This window comes from Haplochromis burtoni, unplaced genomic scaffold (assembly GCF_018398535.1).
Source record: "Haplochromis burtoni strain Fernald_Lab_line unplaced genomic scaffold, NCSU_Asbu1 Contig_769, whole genome shotgun sequence".
Lineage (NCBI taxonomy): Eukaryota > Metazoa > Chordata > Actinopteri > Cichliformes > Cichlidae > Haplochromis > Haplochromis burtoni.
Window position 1 is genome coordinate 139,508 of NW_024583130.1, and position 17,887 is coordinate 157,394.

The 17,887-nt window shown below is 37.3% G+C and overlaps 3 protein-coding genes and 1 pseudogene across 4 annotated transcripts; 1 reads left to right on the forward strand and 3 right to left on the reverse strand.

Annotated features, from left to right (window-relative positions):
* Positions 1 to 2,127: 2,127 nt before the first annotated feature.
* Positions 2,128 to 5,054, reverse strand: LOC102292057 (claudin-9). The gene is made up of 2 exons (XM_005950325.2): positions 4,624 to 5,054; positions 2,128 to 4,472 (listed from the first exon to the last, which is right to left on the reverse strand). Exon 2 carries the CDS (start codon positions 4,224 to 4,226, stop codon positions 3,558 to 3,560), a length of 669 nt encoding a protein of 222 aa, XP_005950387.1. The 5' UTR covers positions 4,227 to 4,472; positions 4,624 to 5,054; the 3' UTR covers positions 2,128 to 3,557.
* A 1,750-nt stretch (positions 5,055 to 6,804) lies between these two features.
* On the forward strand, positions 6,805 to 8,435 carry LOC102291437 (annotated as a pseudogene).
* A 95-nt stretch (positions 8,436 to 8,530) lies between these two features.
* LOC102291730 (GTPase IMAP family member 4) lies at positions 8,531 to 12,268 on the reverse strand. The gene is made up of 3 exons (XM_005950324.3): positions 11,704 to 12,268; positions 11,456 to 11,527; positions 8,531 to 11,059 (listed from the first exon to the last, which is right to left on the reverse strand). Exons 1-3 carry the CDS (start codon positions 11,711 to 11,713, stop codon positions 10,128 to 10,130), a joined length of 1,014 nt encoding a protein of 337 aa, XP_005950386.1. The 5' UTR covers positions 11,714 to 12,268; the 3' UTR covers positions 8,531 to 10,127.
* Positions 12,269 to 14,142: 1,874 nt separating this feature from the next.
* On the reverse strand, positions 14,143 to 17,539 carry LOC102290903 (GTPase IMAP family member 9). 2 transcript variants are annotated; one of them, XM_042215594.1, is made up of 4 exons: positions 17,476 to 17,539; positions 17,164 to 17,276; positions 16,148 to 16,710; positions 14,143 to 14,493 (listed from the first exon to the last, which is right to left on the reverse strand). In XM_042215594.1, exons 2-4 carry the CDS (start codon positions 17,255 to 17,257, stop codon positions 14,182 to 14,184), a joined length of 969 nt encoding a protein of 322 aa, XP_042071528.1. In that variant the 5' UTR covers positions 17,258 to 17,276; positions 17,476 to 17,539; the 3' UTR covers positions 14,143 to 14,181. The 2 variants fall into 2 exon arrangements, with proteins under 2 accessions (XP_042071528.1, XP_005950385.1); XM_005950323.2 differs by having other exon boundaries at positions 14,425 to 16,710; positions 17,164 to 17,277; positions 17,476 to 17,532.
* Positions 17,540 to 17,887: the final 348 nt, after the last annotated feature.

The window sequence follows — 17,887 nt, forward strand, 5'->3', positions numbered from 1 at the left end:
AAAAAAAGAGTTTGGTGATGGATACTGTTCATATAAGACAACGTTTTATCACGCGAGACCACTTCAGGTGATTAAAAAGTGTAATTTAGTCATGCAGGAGGGGGTAGCATGTCCAAACACGTGTCTCTGAATGGTTGTTTGGTGTTTGTTTGTTTTTCAGACAATTAAATATTAATATTTAGAGAAAGAATACGCTTAAAGGACTGTAAAATAAACGAAATATAAGTGAGGCGTAGTGTGGGTAATAACAGGCCTTAACATAAATATTTAATCCCTAGACAGATAAATATTACCTTTGGTTACTTCACCCGTTGCCTACTGGTGGTGGTCAGAGGGCTGGTGGCGCCAGTGTCCGGCAGCCTCACCTCTGTCAGTGCGCCCCAGGGTGGCTGTGGCTACAATGTAGCTTGCCATCACCAGTGTGTGAATGTGTGTGTGAATGGGTGGATGACTGGATATGTAAAGCGCTTTGGGGTCCTTAGGGACTAGTAGAGCGCTATATAAATACAGGCCATTTGGTTTTGTTAATTATTCCCATATATTCATATATTGAACATGAACATGGTTTTTTAAAACATAATCTCCATTTCAGAATATATTTGTTTGTACAGGCACAGGAAAGAGCTTTGACAGTATGACAGTGACAGGGGATTTCTTTAAATCACCCTGTAATTCTTCAGCTAAGACACCTGAGTTAGAAAACACAGAGACTGCAGTCATTTTTACACGCGTGGGCAGCAGCAAACGCACCCTGCAACTGCACACTGCTGCCTGCGTTCCTTTATTTTATACATGTGTGTGTGTGTGTGTGTGTGTGCGTACAAAAATAACAACGTCACTCAGATTCAGCACACACTTAAGATTATAGTTTCACTTCTATAAAAAACATGCTCTGCAGACCTGTAGTTTCCTGTCTACACTTACCTACACTGTACAGAGTGTACTAAAAGCAACGGGTTATTTCCCTTTTCTACATCTGTTCTCAAAAAGAGGAAATGGTTCAGTAGCTGAAAGAGTTCATCAAAAATTATTAGGTGAAAAAGTCACATAGACATTTAGATTGCTTAAACAACAGAAAAACACATTTCATGAAGCTGATCAAATTATATAAAAACAAAAATCTCTTGACAGACAGGGTTGTACATGCTTTGAGTCCATAACAGTCCATAACATAGAAAGACAACCACACATGCTACATGCTATTTAATGACTAATTGTAAAGATTTCCTTGCATTTAGCGTGTTGTTGTCAAATTCACTGGTGAGAACACTCTTAATGAATTACCTGTGGAGAGGTAATCATGACTTTGCAGCTTGATGTTTAACTTTTTATGGTGAGGCTCCAGAGCTGACCCCGAGTTCAGCAGAGAACTTATTCTTCTAGTCTTAAGAGAAAAGAAGCTTAAGAAAGGTGTGAAAAAAGTTGACTAGAATTCAGGTAGTTTTCAGTTTTAAAATGACATTTTTTATGTTTACATTTCACCTTAACTGAATTTGACATGTAGATTGCTTAGTGATCAATAAAAAGAGCACATCTCATGAAGCTGATCACATTATATACAATTTTTCCTCTGACAAATTGTACCATATTGCAGCTGAGGGTGCTTGGAAATAATTAGACTGTGAATTATGTTGTGTCAAAACAAAAGCGATAAGGGTGACTGAAAATAAACTCACTGTTTGTTCCATTCCCAAAAGAAGAACTCCTCGTCAATATATTGCCCAATTGCACAAAAGAGGCCTACCTTTAAAAAAAACTTTTTAACAAAAGTTCAATATGTTGCTGTGAGGGCAGCATAAAGGAAAAACTACATAGAGACACATCTTCTCAGGTGATGTGTGCTTTGTTTCTTTCTGATGTAAAACTAAACAATGATCACATAATGACACCTAAACCGGTCCCAAAAGTAATATATAAAGGTTGTTGCATTGTTTCCTTACAGTTTACTGCCCCCTTGTGTTTTTTGGGTGCTATTACTACTCAAAGTGCTTTAAGATCCAGCAGCGGTTGACTCACTGTTCATTTCATTCTCTCTTACTCATACTCTCTAACTGTATACACCACACACAACACACACACCACACACACACACACACACACACACAACACACACACACACACACACACTGATAAACAAACATGCAGTAAACGGGAAATGGTTAACAAGAACAATGTGAGCCGAATGCTTAAATGATAATCTAGATTCTGCATAACGTTCAAGTTCAGACTGAAAAGACCTCAAAGGACAAATTTTGTTCTGTGTTCATAATCGGTGACACGTGAGGTAATCATTAACATATCATTGCAGCTGTCCTTCAGCGAGAATGTGTGTTGCTCTTGAGGCCATTTTTTTTTAAAGCAAACCCAGCTTGGATTTTTTTTTATTAGATTAGGAAATGTTCAATGTGTGGTAAAGTCTTGACAATAAAGAGCACTGGGAATAGAATTTTGTGAACGTCTTTTTCTGGGATGGTTACATTCAATACATGTTTACTCAGTTTCATTAGACATCAAATATGAACAGGACAAACAGCTGTTGTGATGGCAAACACATTTATTGTTGTGCATAGGTCATTACAATCCAAATAAAAGAATTAATTAAAAACAATAGGAATAAAACAATTCTTAGTAAAGTATATTGTATTATATTCATTGCATTTGCTGACTTGACAGAAAAAAAATGCAGTATTAAAACACAATCTGAAAAAACACAAGTAAAAATGTATTTGTTTTATTACACTAAAATAGAAAAACTGTGTTTACTGGAAATAACATTTAGATCAATAATTATTACTAGTGGAAAAAGTCCCAACTGTCATCAAGCTATAAAATGTATATCTAATAATAGTAGACTAAAATGAAATTTAACAATTTCTTTGTGTGTGTTAAAAGTAAATGGCATTGCTCCAACTGCCCACACATATTTTCAGTGCAAACACCAGCTCACACAGCTACAATATGCACACTGGTCTTCTGTACACAGACAGCCCCCACACACACGCACAAACACAAGCAGAGGCTGATTGGAATCTGACAAATGTAAGTCACATGCATTAGTAAACATCTGCAATCCACCCACAACTCATTTCACTTTCTACTCTTTTAAAAAGCCCTTCTATCCATTTCCTTAGCAGCTTGTTCAAATTAGGATTAATTAGTTCTTTAAAACCTGAATCATGAAATAACTGCCAGAAATCTTTTTTTTTTTTTGATAATGGAGTGTTTGTTGAACTTTTAGACAAAATATATATAACATTATTTCAAATTTTAATCTGCATATATGAGTTTTAATTTGTATCACATTTGTTACATAAGTCATATTTTTTCAATTTAGTCATTAAAGATTTGTCATGCAAATTATATCATTTTTGAGAGTAAAAAAGTCATAAGCCTTCCACCTTATTAAATAAACTTAATTTAACAAACCAAACTTAACTTTATAATACTATGAAACCTATTATGTTCTGAATATCCCCTTGTAGATAATGACCTTGCAATTTCCAGAAACTTAAATAATGAAGTTGTGACCTCTGTATCTGTTCAAATACCCACTGGTTTCATACAAAGGATTTCTCTTGTTGCTTTACCTCTCCTGTTGCTGCTGTGAGTTGGTTGTCTTTTGCTGGTCTTCCAATAATGGGCAGAGCTCTTGCTCCTGGTGGAGGAGAGCCGATGTGCAGCAGAGCTCCCCCCACCAGGAGCAGTATGCTGGCCCCCCAACCCAGGTACAATGCTGGCCCCAGTTCTCTTTTCAAAGGCGCAGCAACATTTGGATCATAGAAGTCCCTGATGATTGCATAGGCAGTCCCACAGATGGGTATCAAGTAGGCAAGCCCAGCCACAATGAAGAGCACCCCTGCTATCCTTTCCAGTCTTGCCTTGGAGTCCTGGTTATTGTCTCCCATGCAGTGAGTACATTTGGCTCCTGACACCCCGAGGATGATGGCCAGAAGACAGAGAAGTAAAGACAGAACTGCGAGGCTCCGGGCTGCTTGGGTAAACATAGGCAGTGCCAGGGTGGAGTCATAGGTCTTGCACTGGATCTGTCCTGTGGTCTGAGACAGACAGTTCATCCACAGTCCTTCCCACAACACCTGGGCAATGACTATCTCTCCACCTACGAATGCAGATACCCGCCAAAGAGGAGCAGCACACACCAGCGCCCCACAAACCCAACCCAGCAGAGCCAGCACCAAACCCATCAGCTGAAGACCTGTTGATGCCATTGTTACTTTTCTTTTAGAAAAATGCCTCAAAGTGATATTTTCTATGAAATATCCTGGTCCAGTTTTTTTTCTTTTCTTCTCCACTATATTCCAGTCATTTAAAGGGATTTTAAGCTGTTTGTATGGGTCCCTTCAATTCAGTTCAGTTCAACTGAATTTTATTTATATAGCTCCAAATCACAACAGCAGTTGCCTCAAAAGCACTTCTTCTCCTCAGTGTGCTTTCTTTTTCTTCCAATAGTTATGCTGAAAAGATGAAATCAACTTCAGGAAATTAATTTCATAGAGACACATTTAAAATTTGCTAAGACATAAAATAGCATCAGAAAATTTTGTACAGCAGTCAAAAAGTAGTCCTGTCAGTAACATATTTTACACAAATTTCTTCAACACTTACTTTAATCTTTTGTCCACAGACGATATGATGGTTTCATAATCTTTTGTGTGTTGATACAGAGTAGCTATATGATGGAAGTAGCTGATGTCCTTCTTCTGTTGTGACTGACCAGTTTGTCTCACTAGATCTCACACACAGAGATGTAGGAGGGCAGCAGTGTAATAGTGCATACTAAATACACACCACAGACACAGAGCTGGTTATGCAAAAAATGAAATAACAGCACAAGGACACTAGGACACTTTGTTACAGACATTGTTGCTTGCTACTATGTTCTCATCTCTTTGAGCTTGAGTGGGCAGAATGAGGCTGAGGATGAAGTCAGGGAGTAGTTTGAAGCTCATTAGCATATGCCAAACTGACTATAGTGGGATACTACAGAAATGGAAAAACTCTAATAAGAACTAAAAGTGTCATATTAAATTACATATTTTGTAACAAAATGTTTTTATATTTTTAAAAAACAAAAAAATGTTCTTTGAGCACTAGTTTTGTTTTTTATGGGAGTTTAAATTATAAGTTTTTCTATGATCAGCCAGCCACTAGATGGTATTAGAGACACTGCTAACACTACCACACTGGCATAAGGTCCATTTGAGGCCTATGTTCTAACCATTTCTGTGCTTCGCAGGCTTTCCTGATGGTGACATCCTATTAACAGTTTTAACAGCATCCTTTTCGCACTGACTTATACTCCTTCTGACACAGCTGGTTTCATTGTTTCAACATGAGGTCCTGTGTTTGTTGTCACTGCTTCTTCACCCATCTTTTCACAAACTCCTTTACCAGCTCAAATTAAACCTGCTAAATAACGCCACACTTTCTGTGAGTATAATCACTGTCTCTGAATTAATTACCTTAAAATCGAGTCAGCTTTTAGACCTTTGGTGCAGTTATAACTCTACATAAAATTAGTGTTAAAGTGACAAAATGAGTGATAATGAAGGCAATTTAATACACCATGTAACAGGTAATTTAGTGCAGTTGTATTTGTTTAATTTAAATTTTAGTATGCAATTAGAGTAATGCTGTGTCTGGTAATGTTTGTATGAGCTGACAGTGTGCAGTGGCTGCTATGAGGGTAAACTGCACACTGATGATAGTAAAAACTAAACTAAATCCATATTTGACGTGTCTCACAGCAATAAAGACACATACAAATAACAGGTACACATGTCACATGTGTTAGCAGAGAAATGTTTGCTAACACTTTTGAAAAAAAAAAACATTTAAGATGTGAAAATCTGACTCCATATTCAGAACAGATTTCCACCTACCAGTATACAGAAATTACTTATAGGAATAACCCATTATGGGCGACCGTGGCTCAGGGGGTTGGGAATCGCATCTGTAACCGGAAGGTCGCCGGTTCGATCCCTAGGCTCTCTGTCCTGGTCGTTGTGTCCCTGGGCAAGACACTTTACCCTACTGGTGTAGGGGCCGATGGCGCGATATGGCAGCCTCGCTTCTGTCAGTCTGCCCCAGGGCAGCTGTGGCTACAACCGTAGCTTGCCTCCACCAGTGTATGAATGTGAGAGTGAATGAATAGTGGTATTGTAAAGCGCTTTGGGTGCCTTGAAAAGCGCTATATAAATCCAATCCATTATTATTAATAATCGGTGTTGATGTAAAGGTTTTACATGACACAGTTGTCTTGTTCTATTATTTGAGTGAAAGTGGCCCTTTTGCATTTGGTTGGTTCATACTTAATTCCCACAATATCAGAAAAAATGGTAAAAAGGGGCCACATTTAAGAGCAAATTGTTGACATTTAGACATATAAGTCTGAGCTTTTATAACATTTACTTTGTTATGTTTGTTTTTTATATTTGTACCAAATATCATTAATATTGACAATGCAAGGTGTCTGCAAAGAGCTCCCTCAATAATAAAGATCACTACTGCCCACAGCCTGGGAAACAGTGTTTAGTACAGAAATGAAAGCCTTTTGTCGTCATTGTATTCAGGATACAATGGGATTAGGTGTGTTCCTCCTGCTTGGTGCAGCTGAAGTTGTAAAGATATACTTAACATTAAATTATAATTAAAATATACTAAGAACACCATAAAACCACTTGCACACATAAAAAAGTAGCTTTACCATGATGTGAAATGTAATTAAATAGCATAAAATGTAATAACATAGATTATGATATATGTTTTGCAATTCTATGGATAGAGAGAGAAGCCAAGAATTAGGGCTACTCTGTTGCTGACCTTTCTTCAGAGGTTTTTATGCTGTTTATCAGCAGATTCCAGAAAAGCTTATTCCTTTGAGCTCCTGGACATGAAAAACTGCAGGCATTGTTTGAGTTGTAATTTCAGTTCAGTGCCTGTAATATGTTTCTGTTTTATTTGCACATCCATGTGTTTTTGTTTTTATTTATTTTATTTCATCAATTTCATCATTTTGTCAATCAATGACTGGACACATAAGTGAAAAAAATGGAAATGAGTTTCCAGATCTTCTTTAAACATGTTTGTCATAGCTGAATAGTTTCGTTTCACTGAAACCCACTGTGGTGAGCAAGAGTTTCATTTTACTAGAAAACACTATGTTGGAAAAAGCCAGAGACAAAGAACTATAGAGGGTGACTGGCACGCCTCAGTACAAACATACCTGCTGTAGAAGAAAGGTTTTGTGGTTTTTCCTGTTCCTCTTTTTCCCTACAGCAAGATGGGTTTAACCAAAACAGAAGGTTGCTATTTTTACTTTTATGCATGCATGCATTTTCTATCACTGCTTATGTAACCTGATCTGGAACCCATGAGTTGTTTTGATTTTTAAAATTTATCCCCACAGACTCCTCTCCTGTGATCTGTGACTTGAGGATTGTTCTGCTGGGGAAAACTGGCTCAGGAAAGAGTGCAACAGGGAATACTATCTTGGGTTACAAAGCTTTTGACGAAGGAATATCTCCATCTTCTGTAACAAAGATGTGTAAGAAAGAGACTGGACAACTCACAAAACTGTGAGTTTTGTTGACACCCCTGGAATCTTTGACACATCAATTAAAGAAGAGGAACTGAAAAAGGAAACAGAAAAATGTATAATGCTGTCTGTCCCAGGACCCCATATGTTTCTGCTAGTGATCAGATTGGATGTGCGCTTCACAAAAGAAGAGAAGAGTTCTGTTAAATGGATCAAAGAAAACTTTGGGGATGAAGCCTCAAAGTATACAGCAGTGCTTTTCACAAGGGGAGATCAGTTCAAAGAAACATCCATTGAAAACTACTTAGAGCAAAGTCCTGATCTGAAGGAGCTCCTCGCTGAGTGTAAAGCTGGGTATGTTGTATTTGACAACACATGCAAGAAAAATCGCACTCAGGTAGTTGATCTGTTTGAAAAGATAGACCAGACAGTGCAATTAAACGGGAACCATTACACTGGCAGCAAATACGAAGAGGCCCAGAAACAGATGAATTGGAACAAATGGTGGCGCAAATGTGGAGACACATTGAACTCTGCAGGTAATTATTTGCTTGTGGCAGGAGCGGCAGGAGCAGCAGCTGCTGCACCTGCAGTTGGTGCTGCTGTAATGGCAGAGGAAGCAGCAGTCGCATCCGTTCGGCCTCTATTAATGTTTGTAGGAGCAGGGATTGTTAAAGGCATTGGGGGCTGGATCAGACCTAAAACAGAGAACAGCTAAGCATTACCAAGCCACGACCTTTATGAAGTCTCTTTATGAAGAAGAGGCTTTTTGTATACAAGGACAAATTCACGCTTGATATTATACCTGCTGTTTTAAACTTTATGAAGATCATCAGGTTTGGTGTACGGTTTATTTCATAATGCTTTTTTTTTTCATCATGCAATAGTTTGTTTCCATAGATAATCAAAAAAAGAGAATATTTATTGAAAACATATAGTTATGTAGAGGTGAAGCAAAAAGAAAATGATTCAACATCTCTTAATCATATTTTAATCTGCATTGTCACTACTCTCTCATCTTTGTATTGTATTACAACATTTACAGCACTTTTTAAGTAGTATTTCTTATTTTTAATTTGTTTTTCTTCTACAATGGTGCGACTTATTCAAATCATCTGTTGTGCAATGATAGACAAGCTGGACTATGTACCTGAAGTTATCTGATACTTACGGTTCATTATAGATATTTACTGTAAATTCTTGTCAGGATTGGGTTTTTTGTTTTTAAATTTAATGTATGATCTGATTTACAGTTTTATATTTAATTTTACTATAAAAGGGCATTTGAAAGTACATTTTCCACTAAAATCAATGCCATTTCTTGTGCTAATGCCTTCTTTCATTGTTTTAAATAAAGTCATCCACTCTGTACCAGAATGTCATTAGTTCTTTTTTGCTCATGCCCCACCACCAAGATTGTGCAAAAACCTCCATGTTGAAATTCATCAGTCTTGCTGATATACAACACTAATCATACACTGGCTGACAGCTAAATTACCATGTTATGATATCACATTCAAACTGCATTAAAATAATTAGATTTTACACTTGGTCTGGTTTAGGCTATATGAAAGGTCATAAGGTTTTCTTGGCATAAATGGATGGAAATAAACACAAAATGCATAATAAATAAACAAACCGCACTTATGACAAATGAAACTGAAACAAGAAATGATTCTTGGTACAAGTTTTCTTGTAAGATTCATTAGCAAATAATACATAACACTCATTCCATTGCAGGTATTAGTCAAACAGATGAAAATAGACCAATCTAACCTGTAATACAGGTTGTAGGTGTAGTTGGCATTTAAAATATAACCTGTACATTTGAAGCACCACAACTCAGTTTACAACCTTTTCACATCTGAACACACCCTTTATTTGATACTGAGCCTCCTTTCATTTGTAATTTTAAATAAATAATGTTCAGCTTCAGTGTGTTTTGTTCTTAATTGCAGAACAAGTAGCAGTGTCCTTACTTTGATCCTTTTGTGGCTGACAGAAACTAACTACCATTCATTTTAACATCTGTGCTGGTCATGTTTGTACTGATGGTATGCACTGACATTGTTGTAGTGGCAGGACAATGAGGACTTGCTCTGTTTCCGCAGACGTGATGGGTCAATGGACGTCTACCATTGTTTCTCATTTCCTTTGGGGAAATGAGCTCAGAATGCTACTAATAAAAAGTAAAGGAAGCAGTGTGTCAGTGTCTGCGCATTTTAACAGTTATAAGTTACCAAGGTATAATCTATAGGTGAAAAATCTTTTTACATTTGGGTTTTAATATTAATTATTTTGAATCCTACTAAAGAGCCAATAGAAGTGATACTCACATTCATATATAAGATGTAAACGATAAAAAAGACAAACAAGCACATTTCATACCATTTGTTTACTATTAGCTTTAAATTCACATACTCGTTTTGAAACAGAACCTAAACAAGTCACTAACGCATAGTTCCAAACCATAATGTGTGGGATACTAATACTGTATATGGAATATTTCTGTTTTTTATTCAGTGACACAAACTGTAGCCGAACAATAGCCTTGCCACTACCCTCCATCTTGTTATACAGGCACGTTTGCTTTAGCCTTGCATTTTATGCCTTTCCAAATGAAAATGGCAGATAAACCGCATAAGATTCCCAGGACAAGTGCAGGGGCGCCTAGAGCCAGGGCTACTGTGGTGTTAGCTCCCACTGCAATGACCACCCCAGCAAACACCAAGACAACAGCAGAAGCTGCGGCCACGCGTATATTCTTTCTTTGAACCTTTTTCTTCCTGATTTTCTTTTCCTCCTGCTTCTGTCTCTCTGCATCCCATATTTTCCTTTCCTCCTCTTTCTTCTGTTCCTCCTCTTGCTTCCTCCGCTCCTCCTCCTCTCTCAGCTTCCTCTGGGCTTTCTCATACATTTCATTTGTGTAGTGCTTACCGCCGTTATCGTGTACCATTTCCTTGATCATGTTGATCAGCTCTTTTACCTGCACGCGGTCATCCATGTCAGTGTTGTTGAAAGCATGATATCTGCGTCCAAATGTGATCGAGAGTCTCCGTAGCTCCTTGCACTCCTTCAGAGCATTGTCAGCTTTAGCTTGATCTTTACACGTAAACAGCATGATTGTGTACATGGAAGCATCGTCTCCAAAGTTATCTTGGATCCACTTAACAGCATTTCTTTCCTCTTCCGTGAACCTTACTCCAAGCCGGATTACCAGTAGGAAAGCATGAGGGCCAGGAACTGACATTTTGACACACTCCTCTATTCTGACTTTTAATTCTTCCTCTGAGATGCCTGTATCAAACAGACCCGGAGTGTCAATAACCTGCACCAAGGTCCCATCCACTTCCCCACTATGCATCTCACAGTGTTTGGTCACAGACACAGGGCTGGGATCCTCTTTGAAGGCAATTCTTCCAAGGATAGTGTTTCCTGTTGCACTCTTCCCTGATCCAGTCTTTCCCACTAAGACTATCCTCAAACCTCCAGGCAAATCCAGACCTGTGGTAAAAACAACAGACACAGAATTACTGGCATTTACAAAAAAAAAATGAATCCTTTCTTTTCTGCCTTGTTAGTCTTAAGTTAGTGTGTTTTTTTTTTTTTTGTTGTTTTTTAATTTAATCTCTGGACTGGAGAAAAAAATCCTTTAGCATATTTTCCTTGAAATATACTATTCATTCATTTGTTGTTATTTAAAAAAAATAGTAAATAAAACAACATTTATATATTGTTGTTAGTTACTGTTCTTACTGTCTTGGAGCTCCTGTGATCTGTGACCAAATAATTTCCCCTGGGATTAGTAAAGTATTCTGATTCTGATACATAATTACTGAAATTAGAGTAGAACAGCTACTAGTAGAGTCGAGTGACTAGAGAGAAAATGAAGGAGCATACCATCAAAGTTTTTCAGACCACACCCATCAGACCGAGGTAGAGTTTTCTGCTTCTTTTCTCTGAGTTGTATTTCTGTCACAAGTTACACCATTGAGAGAAAAAAAGGTAAGATTAGTCACTGACATCTTTAAGAAGGTCTGTATCTTTTTGACTTTGCCTCTTTTGCCCTTTTCAGTGTATCAATATCACATCCTAGAGTAATTAAATAATTAGTGCATTTTTAAACTAGTTCAGAGAGATGATCTTACCTTCAGCCATTACTTCAGATCTTGCTTTATATGTCCCAGGTGGCCAAGTCAGTTTTTTCAGACCTGAGTTCTGAACTTAGACAAGACAAACGTAGACTGTGTCTCGACACATTTCACATTAACGTTGTGGGAAACTTCTGGAAGCCTAGGCACCGGGGGCTTCCCATTTCCTTGTATTGTCTTCAGTTTGAAATGTGAAAACTGTCTGTGTAGGCTGTCCACAGCCCTCTAAATATGGTTAACAGGTTTGTGTTTGGACATTGCTGAGAAGTTTTCACAGCAAACCAACAAAAATATTAAGGTTTCTCATTTAATCACATAAGAATATTTTATTATTTATATAAAATGTATATATTTTACAATAACTCTATAATGACTTTGCTCTATTTTTAAAGGAGAGATATTCTTGACCCCCTCATGCTCAAGTTCATCTTATTCTTTTTTTTAAAAAATGTAAAGAAATTTAAAATAAAAGAAAAGGATCTGTCTGAGCCTAGAGTTGTAGGTCAGTACAGATGAAAATGGTTTTACTTTGGTAGATGTTTGGTATTTGAAGTAATAATAATGACAGATTGCATTTATATAGCGCTTTTTGAGACCCTCAAAGCACTTTACAATTCCACTATTCATTCACACATTGGTGGAGGCAGCTACAGTTGTAGCCACAGCTACCTGGGGTAGACTGACAGAAGCGAGACTGCCATATCGTGCCATCGGCCCCTCTGGCCATCACCAGTAGGCAGTAGGTGAAGTGTCTTGCCCAAGGACACAACGACCGACACTGTGCGAGCCAGGGCTCGAACCGGCAACCTTCCGATTATAAGATGAACTGCCAACTCTTGAGCCACGATCACCCATAAGCAAAGTCTCTTGTTTGTTTCCCATTTTAATTGACAAAAAAAAGTGAAACTATAAACAAACAGTCAATAGGTAAATAAGAATGGAAAACAAGTGTATTCAAAAATTCCTTTCATGCGGATGAATGGAATGCACAAACATTTTAAAAGTACATGTTATTGAAAGTTATTATTCGCCACATTCTTAGCCATTATTTTCACTTTTTTCCATCATAGAACTCACACCTAAGGAAAAAGGTCCATTGTGCCATTTAATTGAATGTGTCCAAGTGCTCCAACTAATGTCACCAGAACATATGAGGGGCAACATGCTTCTACACCAAAAGGTCCCTGGCAAGTCTTCGCTCTAGTCTTTGCTTCCCCCCGCACATTTACTCTAGGTTTCCTATCTTATTGATGTAGTAATACCATCCATTGAATATTACTATGTTCTCTGTTTAACCTAGAATTTCCCTGACTTGGAATCGATTCTAACTCGGGTCATTAAAGAGAGAATATCTTCTCTGAGTCACATATTAGTTTCTTTAAATTTTTGTTCTCTTTCACATAACCATCAAAGGATTTACCCTCAAGCAAAACAGCATCTGTAAGCAGGACTATGGTTTATGTGGAAGCATCTGCAACAACAGTATCCTGAATCCGCTTCACAGTGTCCTGCTACTCTTGTCTGAACCTCAGTTCAGACTGATCACTAAAAGGAAAGTGTGATGTCCAAGAACTGATTGCTCAATACACTCCTCAGTGTTTACGGTCACTTCATCTTTGCCACTGAATGGTGTGCTACAGAATAATTCAGAAAGTCTGCAACTCTACTGTTGAACTAATACACTTAAAAAACCAACCAAATATAATCTAGAATTAAATAGATATCATCACTTACAAGGAGTGTAAGCTTATGAATCATCTTAATAAAAAGTAGCTCAGTGTGCCCTAACTAGTACAAATGAGTGGCGGAGACATTAGAGGTCTTTCTGAAAGTGCTATAATTAAGTTCAAGGATATAATTCCTCCACTGTTATCCTCTTTACTCCAACTCCCAACCACCACTGTTTGTTTCACACAGCAAAAATGTACAGTAAAGCTAAAGACATTTTGTAGCATTATGTTTCAGATTTAATGTAAGATAATATACAATAATATTATTTAATATCTATTCCTATTTCAAAATATACAAATAAAAGCTTATTTTTTCAAATCAAGCCAATTTCACTATGCCTGATGTGCAGAGAAAAATTGCATATTTGTTTGGTGGTGTGCCGTGTGATTTTTCTAATGTGAAATATGTGCAGTGGCTCCAAATGGTTGGGAAACACTGTCTTAGAATATACACCACCTGGAGGAAAATGTGATTTTGAATTTGCACTATATACATAAATTTGAACTGAACTAAATGAGGATGGTTCTACTGTGGTACATTGTTACAGTGCGATGAATTTAAAATATTAATATATCTACAAATCTGTTTCACATATTCTTAAATTGTGATTTGACAAAAAATACTCTATTAAAAAACAGTCACATTAAATTAGAAATTAATGCAACATAAAGTAAATATAAAGTGAATTGAAACGCAATTTAAAACCACCTAATTCCAAATGACAAAGATTTGATGCCCAGTGTGTTAGCCATTATATATTGGCCTTTTTGTTTTGTAAAGGTGTAAGGCCCAAGTAAGCATACTTATTATGCAATTAAAGCCAAGTCCTGAAGCTACTGCCATGAGAAAAGGTGAGGTATAAAACAGCCCTGCACCCAAAAGTGCTGCAGATGTATATAATATCATTTTACACCACTCTTTTAATTTGATCCTCTCCTCTTCTTCCCTTTTTCTTTGCTCTTCCTCCCTCCTCCTCGTTTCCCTTTCTTCTTCAAGCCTCTTCTGGGCTGTCTCATACATCTCATTGGTGTAGTGACTTCCTCCATTCAATTCCACCATTTCCTCTATTTTATCTACATACACAAATATGAAGCAATTTCACAATACGTAAAATTATTCAACAAATGCTTCCCTCCGAACCTAAATTAATAGTGACTATTTACGCAAAATTTATTAAGGTGAGCTTCACGGATCGGATAAATGTTTGAAAAAAACAAGTAACGCCCCCTTCGCTCACTTACAGAACTTTAAATGCGCGTGCACCAATCGCCCAATGTACAAAGCTGGCAGTCTGAACTGTTATTCAATTGATATTCTACAAATACTATTACTGCTATCAGTTGACAAAACATTAAACACCTTGTTCCTCCCCTAATGGAGATTGTGCGCAGGGCACACAAGCTGATGAACTAAGTAGAGCTAAGTGATCCGGACTAAATGCTACGCCAAGGTTAATGGTGTTACCACTAAAGACGACGTACATCTATTTCTAAGAGCTGTGCAACACAGCCAGGAGCCTTACGAACATAACACCAGGCACTTTTAACTCAATGGTGTAGAGACGTTATAAAACAAGTGTTTCGGCAGGTTGCCACATACCTCTGTTAATTTCCACCACGTTTGCAAAAGTTCCTAACGAGTTCTGTCCGCACTTCACAAAAAAGCCTCCAGCTTGTTTGGCGCTGTGAAGCTTTTAATATGAAGCAGCAGCAGCAGGAAGGTGATAGGTTTGTATCAGCTGTAGCTTCACCAGTTTTGAATCAACTGTTGAATTCCATTGCAGTGCAGGAATCGTTCATCTATCAAAATATTTAAATGTTTTATTTTGAAAGTACCCGTCCAACTGATTCCTCGGGTGTGCAGTAGCTGTTAGGTCAGCAGCTTCTTTCACGACACATTAATTTCACTGAAAAACACTACTTAAACCAATGAGGAATGAATTACTGAAGAGGCTAAGTATGAAAATGAAAACCAGCCATTATAATTTAAACATTTATTTTATTGTTGCAAAATTATACACTGAGAAACCTTTGAATAAACAAACCCCTGCCCCTAACAGAGAAAGCATGCACATTTTCATTTTATTTTGAAATTAAAAAGGTAGTAGTTCAACTATTTCTAAACTCACTTCTGGGTCTTTTTTTAAATTTCCAAGTTCCTCTGTCTATATGACAGAGGATGATAGAAGTTGAGTCATACTGAGGATCATATAAATGACTCAGTAGAGTAAAATAAATATGCTATATGAACAGACTACAAAGTATTTGTTTTTTTAAGTAGTCAGTTTTATGTAACAGAAAACCCTGCCAAGTGATTGGTCAGAAATCGCACCACACTATTATATAACAAAAAAGTACAACCATCACTGGATGCCTGACTTATTTTTTTCTTTGCTGGAGGAGTGGTGTAGGTTTAGTGGTCCTATCTCCCACACTTAAGTAAACATTCCCATTGTGCAATTTAACTGAGAATATCCAAGTGCTCCCCCTATTCCCATGAGAGCATATGATGAAAAGTATGCTCCTGCACCCAATAATCCCACGGAAGCGATACCAAGCATTTTACACCACTCGTTTAATTTGATCCTCTCCTCTTCTTCCCTTTTTCTTTGCTCTTCCTCTCTCCTACTCTTTTTGCTTTTTTCTTCAAGCCTCTTCTGGGCTGTGTCATACATCTCATTGGTGTAGTGACTTCCTCCATTCAATTCCACCATTTCCTCTATTTTATCTAGAAGATTTTTGACCTGTTTTCTGCTTTCTTTCTGATTATTGATGAGTGAATAGTACCTTCCTCCACACTGGTTTATCAGTCTTTGTAGATGTTTACTTTCTTTTACATAGTCTTCCACTGATTTATCCTGCAGCAGGTCACCATGTGTAAACAGAACTATGGTGTATAGGGAAGCATCTGAACCAAAGTTTTCTTCAATCCATGTGACAGCATCCTGTTCCTCTTGTGTGAACCTTGACTTCAGGCTGATGACTAAAAGGAAAGCATGCGGTCCAGGAACTGACTGTTCAATGCACTCTTCAATTTTTACTTTCACTTCATCTTGTGTTTTGCTTGTGTCAAACAGCCCTGGAGTGTCAATCACAACAAATTTTCTTCCACCTTTTTCTACCTCTTTTCTGAGACAGCCGTCAGTAACAGACTCAGGTGACATGCCCTCTTTGAAAGCAGTTGAATCCCCCAGAATGGTGTTTCCAGACGCACTCTTTCCTGATCCTGTTTTACCAACCAGGATGATTCTCAGTTCTTCATGATTTGCAGAGTCTGTGGAAAATTAATGATAACATTTGAATTATTTGAAGGAGTGTGCATGACTAACATGACTTTTTAAAACCATGTTTTAGGGTAAAGTGAGAAAAGGTTCCGATACAGCTGAAGCAGGTGAATTTTCAGGTAGGTTCACTGACACTAGTGATTCTGTAGTCTCATACTCGCAGCTTTTATATGCTGGTGACCACTTAAATTAAAGTTGTTGTAGATGTTCACTGAAAAAAAAACCCGACTCCAAAAACAGATATGTTGTCTGAACAAGGCAAAGTCCAACACTAGGTTAGTTGTTCATATGTGTTGATTAAAAATATATTTAAATAAACACGATGAAATATATTAGAAACAAATCTTCTTCAAATTAAGTCATTTATACTACAGCACAGGTGAACACTTGTTATGTTTATGTATTCATGACAAACCGGCTGTACAAGTTCTTATTCAGCTTACCTCTGTATTGACTTTGGCAGTCAGCAGTTTGTCCACATAATGTCAGTAACACCAGCAGGATGCATCCTTGGATCCAGGCTTTTGCTGCCAACATTTTAGGAAACTAGCAAAAAACTTTACATAGAAACGAAAAAAGGAAAAGCATTAAAGGAAAGTCTTTCTAATCAGATCGCAAGTAAATATTGAACTACACTGAAAATATATGTTGAATAAATCATGCCCCAAATTGGGGGCATGTAGACTTTTTATAGAAACTCTATCAATAAAATTCGTCTTCTATCGAAAGATTTAAAGGTTCTATTTTGAACGTACCTGTGCAAGGACTTTCTCTTGTGTACAGTAAACTGCTGGGTGACTAGAATATTTCAAAGCAGACAAGACACGCCCACTTTGCATTTCCAAGGAAAACAATACTTAAACCAATGCGGAATGGTCGGCTGAGCAGCACCAGCCAGTGGTGACAAGATGAACAGCATCATGTTCAAGTGAAAAACGTGTGACGGTAGGTCTGCTTTCTCCAGAAAATGAATGCATTGAAACAAAAATAGTTTTGCATATGAAATAAAAAAATATACAGTAATTTAAAGAAAAAAATACGTTGACCTCTATAACTTGATTAATACAGATGTGAAGAGCAGGTTTGTGGGAAATTACTTTTTTTTTCACAAATACCCTTTTATAACCTAGTTTGTCTCACATAATTGATAGTGACTATAGAACACCA